At 40.1% G+C, this 19,427-nt stretch overlaps 1 protein-coding gene across 1 annotated transcript in view; it reads right to left on the bottom strand.

The window, feature by feature from the left end:
• Window positions 1–16,667, bottom strand: part of hip1 (huntingtin interacting protein 1) — a 40,609-nt gene extending 23,942 nt beyond the window's left edge. Inside the window, exons 1-6 of the mRNA XM_015402671.1 lie at window positions 16,599–16,667; window positions 6,030–6,093; window positions 4,089–4,231; window positions 3,953–4,009; window positions 2,207–2,287; window positions 1,615–1,691 (exon numbers count right to left, since the gene is read on the bottom strand). Of these exons, the coding sequence (XP_015258157.1) occupies window positions 1,615–1,691; window positions 2,207–2,287; window positions 3,953–4,009; window positions 4,089–4,231; window positions 6,030–6,093; window positions 16,599–16,667 (491 nt within the window). The remainder of the gene's footprint in view (window positions 1–1,614; window positions 1,692–2,206; window positions 2,288–3,952; window positions 4,010–4,088; window positions 4,232–6,029; window positions 6,094–16,598) is intronic.
• Window positions 16,668–19,427: the final 2,760 nt, after the last annotated feature.

Genomic DNA, 19,427 nt, shown 5'->3' with positions numbered 1-19,427 from the left:
GACCAAAGTTACAAAAGAAACGGTTGGTAACACACTACGCCGTCATGGATTGAAATCCTGCAGCGCACGCAAGGTCTCCCTGCTCAAGAAGAAACATGTACAGGCCCGCATGAAGTTCGCCATTCACCACCTGGACGACTCAGAAGAGACCTGGAAGAAGGTGATGTGGACAGATGAGGCCAAAATAGAACTTCTTGGCCTTAACTCAACTCGTCGTGTTTGGAGGGCAAAGAACACCGAGTACAACCCAAAGAACACCATCCCCACTGTCAAGAATGATGGTGGCAACATCAAGCTTTGGGGGGCTTTTCAGCCAAGGAGACGGGACAACTCCATCGTATTGAGGGGAGGATGGACGGGGCCATGTATCGTGGAATTCTGGACCAACATCTCCTTCCCTCAGTGAGAGAGCTGAAGATGGGTCGAGGATGGGTGTTTAAGCACGACAACGACCCAAAGCACACCGCCAAAGCAACAAAAGAGTGGCTGAAGAAGAAGCAAATCAAGGTTCTGGAGTGGCCTAGCCAGTCTACAGACCTGAATCCAATTGAAAATCTTTGGAGGGAGCTTAAACTTCGAGTTGCCAGGCGACAACCTGGGAACCCGAATGATTTGGAGGCTGTCTGCAGGGAGGAGTGGGCCAACATGTCTGCCGAAATGTGCACAAACCTTTTCACCAACACAACAATAATGGTTTGGTTTTTCTGTTTGCTTTAATCACAGATTCACAGATCAATAAAGTCGATCAACAGCCGAGGAAAAAAAAAAAAGTTTCCTAAATGTTAATGAGAATCAGTGTGAAGTAGAAGCCTCTCCATTTTCCTTAGAAGTCACTTTTTTTTCTTTTTTTTTGCGGGAACAATTAGAAAGTTTAACAACATAATTTAAAGCAGAATTAGCATTAATGTTTGGCAAAATGAAAAGACAATCCAGACAGATGTTGAGGATTGCTAATTTATGTTATTGTAAGTATAAATGGGATTCTTTAAAATCTAATCCATTATAATCCAGGTATAGATTTATTCTAAACAGTCCCATTTGTACTTGGCATCAATGAGGAAAAGTTATTCTTATTCCCATGTTAAAGTGATAATGATATAGACCATCTGCTAAGATTAGCTCTCTAACAGCTAACACTGCATGTAGAAAATAAGCTTCATTTCTGCAGGCACCTGAGTGGGGAAGGATTTATGTCACTCTTGCTGCATTTATCTTTGTTAGTGGCCACAAAAAGCAAAAATAGTTGAGGTCAAATGAGTGGAAACGGTGCAGAAGTGGAGCATGGCCACAGAAACAGCTGATGTACCTGACATGTAGAACCAAGTCACTTTCTAAACACTGCTTTCCTTTTCACAGAAGCCCTCTGGGAATCATGGGAAATTCAACCGTTTACAGGCTGTTAAAGCAGAAACACTTTACGCACAGAAACAGCGACTTTGAAGAATAAAAAAAAAAGGTCTGACACTATTGTCTAATGCGGATCTAAATGATCGGTTTTATTGCAGCTTTTTGGTTATATATTAGAGGGACTAGTTTTCTTCCTTTCTTTAGAACACACACCGATCATTATGATTAATTCCTGCTGACAAATGAACCTGAAGCCCCCACACTCACAAATTGTTGACGTCGTTCTCTCCCGCCTCATCGAGCTGCCTGTTGGACATCTGCAGATTGCCCGGGAAACGGGGGTTCTGAAACAGAACCAGACCGAACCGAGCTTTAGGCTTAAACCAAAACTTTCTGGTAGAATCTGATCACTTTCACAATAAAAACGGTGTTAATGAATTAAATAGCTTTGATGATCTCTAGACTTTATGAGTTAAAAACTGCTCTAGTTTAACACAATACGGTAAAAAAAAAAAAAAAACCTGTAAAAAGTGGACTTTTCTGGTTGCAAAAGAGTAAGACTTTTAGCAGATAACAGGAAGGCTAAGCAGAAGGGTCATGACGATGATGGAAAATAGAAAACAGATCACGCTCATAACCATAATTTCTATGGATGATGCATAGTGATTAATATTTTAGGATGCTTCTCATCCCTTTGTTAATTATTTAGTTATAGAAATTAAAGTCTCAGGTTACGCTTTAGTCCACAGAAATTATTCTGCACAAAACCTATAGCCTCCCTGTATAAAATGGATATGACAACATCTACATAAAACTCAGGAATGAAGGGGTTTGGGAGATAATTAACCAGTCGACTCACTTTAATGTGAAATTCCATTTTAGTGATGAGCAGCTTGAGGTAGATGCTGCACAGTTTCCCGTATCCTTCGCTCAGATGACCCTGAGGGGGGAAGATATAGATAAAAAGTGAATGATTAAGGGCATACATGTGCGTTTTTATTGTTAGCTTGACATGAAACATGTCTTTGTTTATGTTCTCTAAAATATTTAAACAACATGGACATTTTTGCCAGAAGTGGACGGCCTGAGAAACAGCAAACTGGCCACTTCCCTCTTTTCTTTCTTTCTGTCTGGGAGAGTGTGAGAGTGAAACAACCGGAAACATGACGCCGCAGCCTTTGGTCAGAGCAACCAAACTTCCTGTATCCTGCTGCTGCCTGGTGACATCAGCAGAAACGGAGTCATTACTGAATACCAGGGTCACCGCCCGGCGTTATAAGTAACGAGGGACAGCAAGCAGCAAAATGGATCTCACCAAGACCAGGTGTTTATAATAAGCTAATTAATATGGTCAGCGCTCTGAAAGGACTGTTAGATGATTGCAAACATTATTAGGAAGTAAAGCCCGTCATCTACACAAATAATATTTAATGCTTCAGCTCTGATGGCCGAAAGTGCAGAAACTCCACGTCTGTAACTGTTAATGTGTAAAGCACAAAGTGGGGGTGCTCTGATATTCATAATTAGCGTCTTCTTGTCTTTCACACTGCTGATGGAGGCGGATCAACATTAACTATAGGAATGTAATCAGCTCTCTTCATTAGCAGCGCCTTGCAATCATAATCTTTGTGCAATGAGTTCAGCCCTCTGACTGGATGCCCTCTTTCTAAAAGGGCTCCATGTCTTTCATCTACAAACTCTGGACATTCAAACACTCGCAGATTTCTAACTGAAGCTCAGGCAGATGGAGTAAGCAGCACACATTGTCCAGCCTTGCAGCAGATTTTTTGCAACAGATTCAAATCTGGACTTTGACTAGGCCGTCCGTCTCTACATACAGTTATGCTGTGATTTAGTAGAGCAGGGGTATTCATAGGGGGGTGCCCTGCATGTTTAAGAATTGTCCCCGCTCAGCACAACTGATTTCCAATAATGGCTCATTAAAAGGCTTTGGCTGAACGTCAATCACCTGAACCAGGTTTGATAAAAGCAGAGAAAGATCGAAAAGCTGCGGGGGGAGTCTGGAGTTTAATACCTCGTTGTACAGAATAAATGCACGTCCATGTACACGCTTTTATGAAACCTAATCTATAGAGTCGCTGGCCGGTTTCAGTTCCCACTACAAGCAGCTGGATTCTAAATATATTATTCTAGCTTCTAAAGCGTTTTGGGTTATTTTTTTTTTCTTTTACAAACGTCTAATGTTAAAAATAGAAAAAAAGGCAAATGATGCAACATTGATCAGTTATAGCTGTTGTGCTGCAGCCTGATGTGTTTAGAAATGTTTAGATCTGATTATCGTAATGTTAAAACGTTTTTTTTTTCAGGATAACTATGGTTAATTTATAGTTGTTTTTTTGTTTATGTTATTGTAGCAATAAAACAAAATGGAAACAGATTAAAAGATTCAAATAACTAGCTCGAATTATTTGAATGGATTCCAATTACTACAAAATCGGGTTGATCTCCTTGAAGGTTTATTGATTTAATCACTAAGCGTTTTGTTTTAGAGATCAAACAGATCAGCAGACATGATTAAAAAAACCATCATGGCTTAAGGCCAGAGTTCTTCATGACAAAGACAATCATCGGAGTTCTTGCTTACCCACATCCTGCTCATATCAGCCAGATCTGCCTTGTTCCTCATGGAGTCCTTGATCACCTGCAGGTGGAAACACAAACCTGAGTAAAACAAGAGCCGTCGCTGCTTTCCCTGACGTCTGGGTGCGCTCTGTGCTTACGTTGGGGTGTCCATCCCGCAGCAGCTTGTGGAAGACGTGGCAGAACTTCCAGCACAGCACGGCGTTGCTGGAGAGGGGAAGCCGGTTGACGGCAGCCCAGAACGTGTGGGCGCCTTTTTCATGATGGGTCCCCAGGATGCAAGGTGGGAGCATGAGTCAAGGACCAACGGATCACTCTGCATACCGTGTTGTTCTATGTCTGACTCATACCTGAGAATATATTTGACCCTGATTTTTTTCTAACACAGTCATTATCCAACAGTTTTTGTTCACAGGTCAAGAATGGTGTTTTATGCCATACCAGACCAGGTGGACCTTCTTTTTAAATTATGGTACTGCTGTCAAAATATACTATCCGCTTCCTTTATTTTATTTCTTATATAAAGTGTTTATCACCCTGTTTTTAATAATTATTTGATTTTTTGTTGTTGTTCAGTAAATGCCCTCCTTTACTTAGACACTTTCTAAACATAGCCGGTCCTGGCTGATGGCTGCTCATACTAATCCTTTGCTCATGGCAGGTTTCAGCAGGTTTTCTTTAATGGAAAAGCAGCTTTGAGTTTTCAAAGACACAAAATTACCAGTAATATTTGCATTTAGGATGTTCTGATCCTCCATCTTTAACTAATGCAATCATCGTTACAGTTTTTTTAAGAGGTTGTCATAAACTCCTCTCCACAAGCAAAAGGCAAACTGACATTACTATGAAAATATTATGACCTTATGAAAATAGTCAATCAGCTAACGGGACAAATTTCATCCTAAAAAACAAATATGGAAGTGTTCAAACTGGATTTGTTAAACCAAAAACAGATGCATGTAGAGGAGAAACGTTTTGACCTAAATAAAATTTACAAGAAATGCATAGAAATAGACTGGATAGATCTTTGCCTATGGACATGGTCAAAATTATTTTATTTTTATTTTTTTAGTTTTTACAGCATAGTGGCTTGTTTTTTGGACAATAGGCTTGTTTTTTGGAGTATGAGAGAGGGGGAGAGACACGCGGCAAAGGACCACAGGCCGGATTCGAACCCGGGTTAGCCTCGTTGAAGACTAAGGCCTCCGTACATTGAGTGTGTGCGCTAACTACTGCAGCATCTGTACGCCCCGACATGGTCAAATTTAACAGAAGCCAGAATAGTACACTACAATTCTAGATCCGTTGGGACCGACACAGCTATTAACATCAGATCGTTAAATTTCATACATCTTTTGTTGAATTTAGGTTTGAAACCATGTGCTTTTTCGACTTATCATTTTTCTTATTTTTAAACTTAAAATAGAAATAAAAATGTTTTTTTTTTTCAAAATAGAATAAAAGTTCAGTAGAACTGTGGGTCATGTAAAACTTTATTTATCTACCTGACTTTTAATCAGCAGATTTAACAGCTGTAGAGCCCTGCCTTGGAAAGATAACCTTTCACTAGTTTTTATTTTATTGATACTTATTTATTTGTTATTTTACTGGATTATGAGTAAATTAGACATGATATAAACTGTTTTTTCTTCAAACATTTGTCTGGATGGACAGAAAGAACTGATCGGAATTAATTTGGGGTTCTGTATAGCTGGATATGAACTGGATCTGGTCATCTTCTAAGCTGCCTTGGGATGAGATTTGCCACGAACTGAATCTATATAAATAAACCTAATTAAATCACAAAGAGCCTAAAGTCCTTCATTTTAATTGGAGACCACATTAAAATGTCAACACGCTCCATTTATCACAACTTTTCTCCGAGATTGATAAAGATAAATGCCAAATGCAGCGCGAGTTGTTTTTGATGACTGAATCAGATGTGCAGCAGAACCACATGAGCTAGACAGGGTTACACAGAGGTTGTTGTTTTGCACTAATGTAACCCTCTGCACATAGAAACAAACACAGCTCCTCTTTACCAACCTCCACATATACACAGAGTAATGATGTAAGGATATTCCTGGCATGTTTCTCTTTGACAGCGACCTCCTGTGTGTTGATAGCCTTGTTGATGCTGACAGCCTGCAAGGAAGGGAGATAAAAAAAAAAAAAATCAGCTGACAGATTTCTAATGCAGTATTTCACTAAAAAGTTGACATCCTCCATCAACGTTTCTAGCAATGCTTTGGGAATAAAAGGCATCAGATTTTTTAGAAAAGGCTGATTGACCCATTTTCTGCAGTTAGTATTCAAGGCAGCAGCTCTGAAGCCTGAGCTTTTCACTTTTTTGGAGCAGCTTCACGGACTGAAGGAAACTGCACCTTTACACCTCTTCTAATCTACCCAACCATGCAGAAAGAGCCTCTAGATTAAATAACACAGACGTGACAGAGGATCTGCAAAAGGCCAGAACACTGAACGTAATTCTGAACAACAAAAAGGAAAAATAAACAACAAAAAAGAGACGCTGGCAGCCATATTGCATTGGCACTACTCTTTAGGAAACCCAGCTAACTTGTAAGCGGCTTGACTTAATGAGATGATTCAAACAATGAACCGCGTGTGAATGAGCATCTCCAACAGAGAAAACTAGATCTCAATATGAAGCCTCTCCAAGTTCAAATTGAAACCTCATTCATCTAACCTGGCTGAGGAAACGAGTGCAGACTTCAGGTTTCCACTTAATTCTGACACCAAACTGCAGTCTGTGTCAGCCTCCGTGTTTCATGATGGGACAAAAAAAAATCCACAAGTGAATGCTAAAGGCAGGGATGCTGTGATAAACAGGAAGTAGAGGTTGCAAACTGGCATGGACCACACATCGGAGAATAAAGGAGAGAGGTTTTCAGGAATGTATGGTCAAATCGGGTAAGTTGCAGTGGTTCTGTAATGTCGACTAGGATGAGCATTTTAGACGCAGACCAGAGGCTTAGAGAAGGAAAAGCAGTTTTAACAGTGGGAGGTAAATTTTCACTATTACAGAACGTTTTAAATCCTTTTCCAACATAACTCTTTTTCACAAAAACATCACTCAAGTGTAAAAACTGTTTTTTAAATTGAGAATTCTATTTTGAATTTTTGCAGTTTCCATAAATTTTAAACACCATTGTCAAAAGCATTGATTCTCAAACACTGTATCTGGATACAAAACAAATTTAGCATGGCATGGGTATAAAAATAAAAGAGTTTGCATCATTTTGTTATTGCTCATTTTGGATTTCTAGATTATTTGGACTATAAAACAAATAATACCTCAAACAACCTGAAAATATTCTGAAATTGTCTGATTGGGTTAATTATTTGACAATTATTTAACCAGAAAAGACTTTGATTCTGTTAAGAATGCATGCTTATTGTTAAGATTGAAAAGGTTGATATTTTCTTGTTGATAAATATTTTAATGCCTTTATTTGACTTATTTTATTCCCACAGTTTTGAAAGTTATAGAATATTTTCCTGGATATTGATATATAGAGTTTGATAGTTTTGTTTTGAGGCAACACTAAATCCATCCATTCGTTTTCCGTCACGCTTATCCCTGCTGGGGTTGCGAGGGGTGCTGGTGCCCATGTCCAGCTGTCCATGGGCGAGAGGCGGGGTACACCCTGGACAGGTCGCAAGTTCAAAAGTACTGTTAAAAGTACACACATTTGTTACTTACGGTAAGTAGAAGTATAGATACTGCAGTTTAAAAACACTCTGGTAAAAGTTGAAGTATCAACTTGACCTCTTTACTCAAGTAAAAGTGAAAAATTATGTACTCCAAAAACTACTTAAAGTATAAAAGTATAAAGTAACCTTAAAAAAAAAAAACTGCCAGATGAAACTATATGAATTGAAAGCTAAATTTTTTCGATGATTTCGAAAAATTAATTGAGATAAGGCCAAGGATGAGGGAGGTCTTGTTGGTCTCTGTCTCCATCTCTCAATACACTCTCGCCTGTGTCCGACCTTTCAGACATTTCAACATCTTTTTTTTGAATCAAACATTGTAGCATGGCATTGACAATTCACTTTTACAGTTTGAAGAACAACTGCTTGCTTCTGATGATTTCTTTTAGCTAACCAATGAGTGTTTGCGTTATATGACGCATGCTCAGGGAGAACATGCAAACTCCATGCAGAAAGACGCCAGCCCGAGAATGGAACCCGGAACCTTCTTGCTGCAAGGCAGAAGCACTACCAACTCTGCAGCACGCAACCATAAATATGCACAAAAAAAAAAAAAATGATACCAAATGTTTGATCTGACCAATCCAGAGGATTGTAACTCATGTGCGGATCCATACATGCGAAATAGAAGAAAGCAGCAGTAAAGTTCTGCGACAATAGACAACAATATGTGAGTCTCCTGGCAAAAACAAACCAGTCCCGGGATGTTCATTAAGTAGTTTAATTTTCCCAAAAGAGAAAAAGTAAAAAAATAAATAAAAAAACTCACAACCCTAAACAGGACAAGGATCTTAAACACATATCAAAGCGAGTTTTAGAGCAGATAAAGCAAGCAGTGATTAAACATCTGGATGATATGCGGCTCAGTCTGTGCCTGGAAACCCAGCAGCCTAATTAGAAGGATTATACCATGAAAATAATAATAAGAATAATAATAACTGAACTTTACTGATCTAACATGTGAGCAATGTACCTGTTTTTAACCCATCCCCTTGTTTACCTTGTGCCCATCCTGTAAATGTGGACCAAAAAGGTCACATTGGTCTATTTTGTTGGGAATTCTGAGCCGTTTGCTTAGATAAAAAAGCAAAATCAATGTCTTTAATGATTAATCAAGATTTAACTTAATTTTCTTACTCCAGTTTCCCTTAAATTGCCCATAAAGATATTTAAGATGAAATGAAGATTTTAAAAAAGACTGTGAAAAGCTCTATGTCTGTGTTGATCTGAAGTTTGGACTTTTGCTCAGGGCTTTTAGAACAAGGTGCATTCAGCAACATCTGGTTGACGTTTCACTTCACAGCTTGGAGGGCAAGAAAAACAAACTGCCAGTACTTCAGTCTTGGATGAATCAAACCACCAAACAGAATGAAATGCTGGTGTCCGGTAAGAAAAGCCAAACATATATCCTGTCACTGAAAGGGTGCTGTGAACTGTGAGTGGGTCGGTCGGGGACAGCAGAATCCAAGATCCTGTTTCATAACCTTGCGTCCCACAGAGCGCGCTCCTCCTCTTCCAGTATGTGGGCCGTCAGGACTGGAAGTTCACCATGACTGGAGGAAGAGGAGGGGAGGGACGAGAAATACCCACAGAGAAACGGAAGAGAAAAAAAGTATGGAAACACTGGCTGCTCAGTTTCTCTTAAAATTAGTCCAAAAAACTCTGTATAAATAAAATCCAGAATTTACATCACATGAAATAACCACCACAGCATCATCCTCAAACCGACAATAGACAGCATCCTCCACACACTCCATGACCGATCGACACATGCTCAAGAAAATCCAATTTAAGGGAAATTCAGATCCGGTCACAGCCGTGAATCATAGGTGTAGATGCAGCATGAAGACACCATGTTTCCAGGAACATGCAGCTATTGCTCTCACCTTCCCTACTTTACCTTCACACCTTTTGGGCTTTAATTCTGGTAAAAGGCCACGTGGATTGGAAGACACTGTTGGTGTTAGTTGGTGCTGCGCAGTTTAAAAACCAGCTGTGATACTGCGGTGCTGTTTAGGGCGTACAGAAGAAACAAGACTGTTAAGAAACCTCCAGTTTCCTCTTTTCAAAACCACAAAAATAAAAGGTCACGCAGAGGTAACAAATAACTGATCTGCTTCTTGAGATGAGTCACGTTTTTGTTTTACTACAGAAGTATTTTAATAAAGACCCCTAAAGATTAGAGGCCTCTCTTGGGCAGATCTTACCCACAATCCATCAATAATGGATCAATAATGGATTCGCTTTTTTAACTCAATCATCTTTCGTGTTTCCTGAAACAGAGGTAAGCGCTTTTGCCATGCAGACTCTAATACCCCATTTACACTACCCTTGAAAAACTGTGCCGAGACCGGTCTGAGCTCAGTAACTGAGGTAACTTATGGTGTGTAAATGGAAAGCAAACTGAACTGAACCGAGCTAGACACAACCAGACCGCACTAACTGGAGACCAGTTCCAGAGGTGGGCTCGGCTCCGTTTTTTCCCTGGCTCAGTTCTCTGATAACAAGAGTGCATGAGCAGAATGCGTCATCTCCATCTGGCTGCACATCCCGATTCACACTCCATTCCAGTAGTTGGCGGTAATGCCCCTCCAGAAGTTGCTAGTCAACCAACACAAACGGGCGCCGCAATTTTTGATTTGCTTGATTTCCTTCTTCTTTGTCTTCTTCTTATGTTTTATGGCGGTTGACAAACAACTTTTGGTCCATTACCGCCACCAACTGCTTGATTTCCTCCTTCAAAACTGTCAGTAATACCGCAGATCGTCACTAGGAGGCGAGGAGTCGAGGAACCAAGATAGTGTGATGTGTAAACGGTCGTCAGAACCAAGCTCGGCCTGGTTAAGTGATCCGAGCTCGGACCAGTCTCGGCATGGATCGGGTTTTCAAGGGTATTGTAAATGGGATATAAGGGTGCACCCTTCCTCTTACCAATGTTCACCAGAGATGGTTCCTGAGATCCTGCCCATCTGCAGGCATAAGCAGGCATAGACAATGGCCTGCTAAGATGAACTTAACAGAGAAAAAGTGTGGAGCAACACTTATTATTCAACTTCTTTTAATGCAAACCTCAATGTTTTAACACAAGAAGTTTGTTACGAGTTCAGCCGTTTTAAGTGATAATGTCTAAAGTGTTTAAGAAAAAGTGAATTCTAAATGAAAAAGTCTACTATTGTGTGGGGGCAGAGTATTTACAAGGGAAATATGTCTAAACATTTAAAACATCACACTTGAAAGGTGGTCATTTTGAGATTTTAAAGACTTTAGTTCAATTACTATTTACACCCGTTGACTTTTCGTTGCTGACATGTTAAAAATGTTGGTCAGGACGGATGATAATTGGGATGACTTTCTTGTAAGCAAGAAAATTTAGGGAACCACTGCGTTAACCAATCAGGGACGGGGTCTGGTTGTGACATAATGGGGGAAGGAGCGCAGCAGCGATGAAGCATGGTGTTCATCTCTGCTCAGAAATCCTACATATTTGTTTAGAAACGGCATGAATCATCATGGTTCTCTTTACTGTCCCCCATTAGCATCGACCTTTCTCACTTGCCTGCACTGTGGCCACATTTCCTTAGCTCTCCCTCAATGAGGGAAGTGAGTTGTGTGTAATTTCCGGTAAAAAGGGAACATATGTGATGCTGTCACTACATTAGTCAATGCTATGAAGGGGCAGAATATTGATGAGAATGGGTTTTTCACAATCCAGTGGCTGGCTATTCTAAATGCAGGTTTACGTTTATACTTTAATCAATGTGGCGTCAATAAATTCACTTTGCCTTGCTTTGTTCTTAGAATCGTCCCCAAGAAGAAGAAATCAAGGGACGATTGAGCAAACACCAGAGCAAATCGTTCCCACACGAGGGTGACCCAATTAGCCCACAGTGAGACTTTGTATTTGGTGTCTGGATTGAATGGGAGGGCCAGCTGCCCGAGACTCCTGGCGTTGGCCGAGCCGACTCCTTGGCATCAATAGCCCCTATGCAACCAGCGACCTCAAACACCAGCCCATTAGGTTCAACGGTGTCAAATGAAACCAGAGGCTGGATCAATAGAGGCCAATATGTCGATAAATCTGAACCCATATCTACAAAGCCTTCTCTCCTTTCCTTTAGGCTCCCTTATTTAACTCTGCAGCCATGATCAGCTTTCAATCAATGCCTCACCAGCTGAGCACGGACACCCTGGCTGCCATCTAGAAACATCTTTTGACACAGTCTTGCTCTCAAACAAAGTGTTATTGATATAGTGCTGAAAGCATTTTAAGTTTGCTTAAGCCCTCTATTGGGGGAAAAAAAAAAAAAAAAAAAAAGAGGAGCCTGCATTGATATGCTGATCGCAGCCTGACTGTGTCCCCAGAAGGGTCGGCGCTCACAGAGAGGAGGAAGCGTCCTCTGCCTGCAAAAATCAAACAGGCCTCACTTGTTGACTCACGTCGCCATCCGCTATTTTGCTGTTGGGGAACCATTCCTCAGGCTAATATGATTCTCCATGTTAGTCTCACATGTTGTGCAGTGAGAAGGTCTTGTTTAGTATTTTATTAACTGACAAGGATTCCCTAAGAGAGTGAGCAAACGCGTTTTTAAAAAACTACTGCATTTAGAAAACGTGAACAAGCATTTGCTCCCCATTGTTAAATTAAGAGATAAAAATATTTTTCATTAGCCACACAGAGACCTGGTTGATGACAAAAGTTTACAGCCAGTTAACTAAATGGGACCTGCCTGACAGCATGAAGAGGTTTTAAAGAACTGAAAGAGAACTGAAAGAGAACTGAAAATGGATAAATGGATGAAAAACAAATACACCAATGTCAGTGTAGAAAAGGTTACGCTCCTTTGTAACTTCTAGACTCCAGATAAAAAAGGAAAAAACATGTAAAGCCAGGCGTACACTGTGCGATTTTCGCTGCGATTTTCCAGTCGTGCGAGAATTTTCCGATCGGGCCGACTTTCAGCCTGATTGTGTGTTGTGCTGGGTGTAGTTTACAAGGGGTAACGAGGGGCGATCAGCTTCCAACAACCACCTCCCGATCAGGAATCGTGAGGGCAAATCGCTCAGGGCGCATGCACAAACAAGGATTTTTCTTTTTCTTCTTCCTCTAAGATGTAAACACAGCAGCATGGCAGGGGGCAAGTCAAATGGAGTTCTTTCTGTAAAATTGACAGACCTTAGTAGCAACGTTTCCTCAGCCATGTCTTTGTCCAAATACGGCGTCGCCTCTTCTTTTAAGGGCTTTCAGCACAAAATTGCACAAATTGCCAAGGCAGTGTGTTTCACTCTAGTGAGCTTCATATTCCTCTTCTACTTATTTGGCTTCCGGATCGACGAGTCTGAGTAGCTCCATCTCACTGTGCAGCTGAGTCCGAGGTGATTTTTAGACGCACAGTGTGAGCAGGTAGATCGGATCAGAGCGTCGGGCTGAACATGCATCATGAGCTGTGAACGCACACTGTACGATGAAACGCTGCGATTTCATAGAACAGTGAGAGCTGTAGCTGCATGCAACGATTAAAATAAATAATAATAAAAACGCACAGTGTATGCCTGGCTTAAGAGTGGTACTTTGGGACTTTGGGAGGGAACTGAAAACTTATCCAGGAGGTTGCCTACATCTGAGGTACTGCAGACCTCACAATGCTAAGTTAAGCTCTACATTAATGTTTAGGGGAAGTGGCGACCTAGTGGTTAGGGCATAGAGCTTGGAATCCTGAGGTTATGAGTTCGAGCCCAACTCCCACAGACTGCCACTCTGGGTCCATGAGCAAGACCCTTAACGCAAGAGCTCTGAAGTCATGTTTGAACTTAAACAGATCATCTTATGTTACGATTAGTTTAATTATTGGGAATTTTTTTCCAAAAAAGAGAAAAAAAATAATAAAAAAATCTAGAATAGAGACAAATTTTTTCTTCCCCATTGTTGTTGATATTAATGTCAACGATAAAGACGAGCCTCTAATGCCACCATCGTAAAAAAAATACTTAACAGGAACGAAATAATGAAGAGAAAACACAGAGATTTTCACTAATTTAAATTCACGAGAGGGTGGAGGAGGCCTCCTGAGACCCTGAGAAAGCACCATTATAGGGAAGTGAATTCTCTGAGGAGCAAGACACTAAGCATGCTTAGCAGATATAGAGCAGCTACTTTTTGATTAAATATTTGAATTTATAATTCTTTTGCCTAATTCTAATACTGAGACTTCAGGTGTTGGTCTGAAGACTTTTAGAAACACGCGATAAAGATTCGTCTGACCACAGTGATTACACTGCAAAAACCATCTGAAAATTAGTACAGATGTCTTAAAAATGAGTGAATTTACCCTCAATTTGAATAGGAAAATAAGATGTTCTGCCAATGAAATAAGTATTTTAACCTTAAAATAAGATAATTAAATATGAAATTACTTGAAATGGGAGACTGAAATATTTTTTCTTATTTTAAGATTACATCGTCTTACATTTGGCAAATTTTTTCAATTATTTGTTCATTTCAAGAAAAAAAAGTAATTACTTTAGGATAAAATTGACTTTCATAGATTTCAATTTTTTGTAGTAAAGGTTTTCTACATTTCACATTATAGCTTGCTTTAGGATTCAGAGCAGACCTGCCACTTCCCTGACTCCCAGGAACAACATGTGTCCTTCTTTGACCTTTAATTTAAAGTCATGGGAGGTAAATGTTGAAGAATGGACAATACGCCCCCCCACCCCCCCGCCTCCAAACACAGAGAAACACGTAAATGCAGAGCGGTAGACGTCCTGGGGTTAACTGATCAGGTCCTAACCACACAAACATGTACCAGTGCAGGAAGATAGAATCGCACCCACATTTTTTTATGCAACATGAAAACTTTTTGCACTGAGACACCGTAAGCCAAGCACAAAAATTGAGCGATCCTTCATTAAGGTAAAGAGCAGCAAATTAACATTCCTTTCATGCACTTAGTTTCTGCAGCTGCTGATAGGGTTGAGATCAAGGAGAAGACTTCCCCAGTCTAAAAGGAGCAACTGTATTGCTTTAAATAAGCCACTAAAAACCGCAACAAACATGATATATCTGACTAAGATCTGCAGTGTTCTTCCGTATGCACTCCCTGTAACCAACTTTATCTGCTGATAATACCGCCATGTAAAAAGTATACGGAAAGCATGTCTGCTAACTTTTTTCTTCTAAAACTATGCCAACAAAGGTTTATTTGGCAAGAAAGAAATTTGGCCTATCTCACATAAGCAGGTTTTCATTCAGTATTTTTGCTTAAATCGATGCATAAAACAAGAAATAAATGCTATAAATTAATTTATATATAGGCAAGAGTTAAAACATTTCAGCACCTGATGGTGCAGTTGTTTTTTTGTTGTTGTAAAACAGCTGATTCCTGTTAGCTAGATACCAACAGAAACAGATTTTATTAGTTTTTCAGTAAAAAGAATTAATCCAAACAATTAATATTAGTTTTGTTTTTCCTGCTATAACCATCTTAACACCTCAGAAAATACTTTGATTTGACTCAGACTCGTTGCAACCAATTGAACCGTGCTTTAGAGGAATCTGTGTTCGTAGGGCCAGACAGAACTCTCCATCAAACAGAGACCTGATAAAGCTACATCCATGATCCTTCCAGATGCCTGAATATTACAACAAAAATAATGTAGGGATGCAATATTCTGCTATTGATCGTTGAAGCAGGAAATGGAAAAAGAAAAGGGTTAACCATCACCCTGATTCACAAAATACTCTCACTTTTTTCCTCTCATGGTTTTGCAGGGACAAAACTGAGCAGGTTGTAAGAATAGGAGTGATTTTCTCTGTTGAGGAAACAGACCTGGCTTCTTTTACAGCTGCTGCATGAGGGGAAAGCTCCGGGTGAGAACTGGCCAGCTGCTGCACGCTGAAGGGTGACAAGCGACTAGTAAAGGGAGGCTGGGAGGAAGGAAAACAGGAAACATGAGGCGATGTGTGAATGCAGAAGCACTGTAAATGCTGAGGCATGGCGAATGTGGAGAACTCTTAGCGGGGTGGAGGAGCTGTAGGTGGGGGTGGAAGGAGGGTACAGCTATTCGGTCGCGTTTCCTGTCTTGGCACTGCCCGTTTCCTGCCCGCTCTGCACTGACCAGTTACAAAAAGGGTGGGAAAAATATATAAAACTGACAAAAACCTCAATCGCAATTGGCCCAGATTTCCATGCGAGTGCATAACTAGTTGCAAGTAAAGCACAATCAGAGCAAGGCTTTAGATAGGGGTCGTCAACGCTGTTCTTCAAGAGCTTCAATCCTGCATGTTTTAGAAGTGGATCTGCTCCAAAAGCTAGTTACTTTGTCACTGTGTCATCAGGTTCATAAAGAACCATTAATTCAGGAGAGCGGAACCAGATCAGGTTGACTGGAGTCTGCAGATGTTCTTATCAAAGACCTGCAAAATTCATTTCCCTTCTTTAAAAGAGACCAATGCCTCTTTTTAAAAAGGCCTGAGAACTGCTGGCCAGAAAAAGAAAAAGATTTAACTGCCTACAAATAAACATACCAGTGATGCCGACACAGTTAATCGCACTCACAGCCAAAAATAATCACCACAAAGTGAAACCCTTCACACAAAGACACAGCCCTCATCAAAACAGGATACAACACACTAATACAGACGAGACACACCCCAAAAAATAAATGAACTGGGATCCGATTCTGATTTATTGCTTTCCCAGATCAGAGCTTGTGGTTCTGCTGTGAACATGATCTCAACAGCACCATGCTCACACTTAAGAGTAAAAGTTTTAGCTCTTTTCAGGGGTAATCTTGGGAAGGAGAGATGTGAAAATCTGTTTAACGTCATTTTTAACCCTTCGAACAGTAAGTGGGATCCATTCTCCCAGAAGCCCAGCTTCTGAATGCTCTCTGGGCTGTTTGGTGGGTGTAACCTTCCGCACTGGGCTGCTGTTGCCGAGGGCAGAGGTGGAGGGCCGCAGCTGGTCAAAGCGCACACCCATATGCTAAAGGTCGGGCTCTCAGCCTCTTCGGGGCAGTCTGCATGCATTTTCTAACATGACAGCTCTCTCCATACAAGTGTGAAGGAGACTGAAGGAGTTTAGCTACAAAGCTCCACTTCCTGCAGGATAAGGAACATAAAGAAACGTCATAAAAAGGAGAAGTGTGTGAAGATCTGCTCAGTCCACACCTTCCTCATTGCTAAAAACGTCACAGGATTTCTTCTGTGTGTGTTGGAGGTTAAGTTTTCCTACAGAGCCTGGTAAAACCCAATGGATTGGCTGACAGCTATTAAAAAAAATCCCATTTCCTGCAGCAGACGGAGCGTTATAAAGGCAAGAAAAATCAGATCATCAAACTGAGAAGTGCCAGCTTGGTTCGTTAGATTCCTTCCCCTTTCTTTTCTTTTCTTCAGGGAATGAATAGCAACACATTTAACCCCGTTTTAAAAGGATTTTGGGGTTCTACAAATAGTTAATTTAATATGCTAGATTAAATCACACCCTTTACAGAACATTATATACGTTTTATTTAATATAGTATAACCCCTCGGACTGGAAATTGTCATATTGTTTAACAATAAAAATGTAATTTATCTTATTAAAGACACAGTAATTGATTTTAACCCCATAAATACTATTCTAACTCCCAACAAGGTGTGAGAACAAACATCTTAAGAAAGATTGTCTCGCTTATGAAATAAGAAATAAATCAATTAATAATATGCTAATTAATTATATTATCGTTGAAAATGTGAGTTTACAACACGCAGCTGAGTTGATTATCCACCATCTCTTGTTGTGCCGAGTTGCCAGGGAAACCAGCTCTGGCCACAAACCCTCACCTTAATAATTCAGAATAATCCAGCCTGACATCCTGCAGCCAATCAGATCCAGTATTTATCACACCGTGATAAAAAAAAGTTTAACAAAAAAATAAATAAAGTGCATTTCTACTATTACGCCTAGAAGAAAACCTCTTAACTAATTGTTGGAAAGTTTTCTTATTCAAAGAAACCATTTCATGTGGCCATTTCCACTGCGGACTTCAGAACAAGGTTACAGTCAGACAGGTAACTCCACCCTCTGTGGAGCAACATCTGGTTCAGTTCCTTAAATCAATAAAAAAAACTCTGATTTTAAGCTTTAAACTGTATCCATTGTGGCAGCATACACATTTTAAAACCTATATCAAATCATCAAAAAGTCAGTAGAGATGATTAAGGTAATGTTTTCTACTTAAAGAGTTGATTCTCATGACCTTTTGGACCTCCCATATTTAAGGCCTGAGATGAGGACAGAGCTCTTTTGTAAGGATCACGGTGTAAACAGCCTGAAACGGAAATAAACACACCTGCTTAAAGTCCTGCGCCATAGAGGCAGGATAAGGTTTATTCATACATCTCTCCCTGAATAAACCTTCACTCTCTTTCATAAAAAAGCCCTCCTACAGACATTTTCAGTATGAAAGCCTCAGTATGAAACAAAAAGTTTCCCAAGCTTTTAGCCCTGAACTGATTTTTACCAACTTGAATGCCTTCTAGGAATGATAGCCTTCCAGGAATTTGGCACAACTCTGTTTTCTATAATTTTCTCTGATAGAGAGAAGTTTATTCAATCAAGAAGGCCGACCGTATCTGAATGGAGATTGACTAAACGTGTCACTCCATCTCCACACCCACGTCATGTCTGAGATGCATACCTTGTCTGTTTCACGTGGGCAGCTCAGTCTGATATCACAGCCAAGAGAAACTGTGCTCCTCTTTGACTCAAACTTCATCTATGTGTGTCGTTTCTTTTACAATCTCATCTGTGTGCCTCCTGGTGAGGGATTACAGGTGGGTGGGTTTTGCTTTCCCCCGCCCCCCGTGCATTGACAAGAGGGGCAAAAAGTGAACCCATCCATCCATGTTGGGCAGTGAAAGGCCCGTCTTGTTGCCTCTGGCTAAGGTGCACCTGCTCCAGCCGTGCACGGTCACATGAAACCATGCATTCGCATTCTGCAACTTTCCAAACACAAGCCTCGGCTTATTTTATTGAGATTTTGATGTGCATCATTAAAGTAGAGAGAATATATTAATTTTATATTACAATAGACAGAGTTGAATGGATATAAAGAGAATATTCCGAGAAAAACAGCCTAAACTGCAGGGGTTTACATCAAATTGTATTCATTAGTTATAATGTTTAATAATCAAATCTATAATTCTCTGGCAGGACTTAAAAATTAAGCAAAATTATCCATCTCGACTACATAGAATTCAGTGAGTGATAATCCAGCGCCCATCACACGTTTCACAGCATTTGATAAAAGCTATTTGAGAAACCATATCTGATGTTCCTACTACTTCTGTAATTTATGTTTGTGTATAACAAAACCATTAAACAAGTAAATACAGCCAAGTATGCGGCTTCAATCTCACATAATCTGATCAAAGTTGAGTGCATACTTTCCCAAGATGCAGTAGTTTCCTCTGGGTTTAATTTTTACTTGAGGTCCATGTGTCAGATTGGATATAAAACAGTTTTTTTGTTTTTTTATTTGAGGAAAAAAGAATTTCAGTTCAACTAGAGGAACTTTAATTTCTGCCAATTTAAAAAGGGGCACAATTGAAGCTTCTACACCCAGTAATAAGATGATGAAAGTTCCCCCCATTGATTAAAGTAAACACTCCCACGTTTTAACAGGAACCCTGTTCACAGACCAGATAAAGCATTTCTCCAATAAAACATAAACCTGCCAGAACAGAAGAGGATTAGGGC

This window comes from Cyprinodon variegatus, unplaced genomic scaffold, assembly GCF_000732505.1.
Source record: "Cyprinodon variegatus isolate N-32 unplaced genomic scaffold, C_variegatus-1.0 Scaffold1382, whole genome shotgun sequence".
NCBI lineage: Eukaryota > Metazoa > Chordata > Actinopteri > Cyprinodontiformes > Cyprinodontidae > Cyprinodon > Cyprinodon variegatus.
This window is presented reverse-complemented; position numbering and strand designations above follow the sequence as displayed.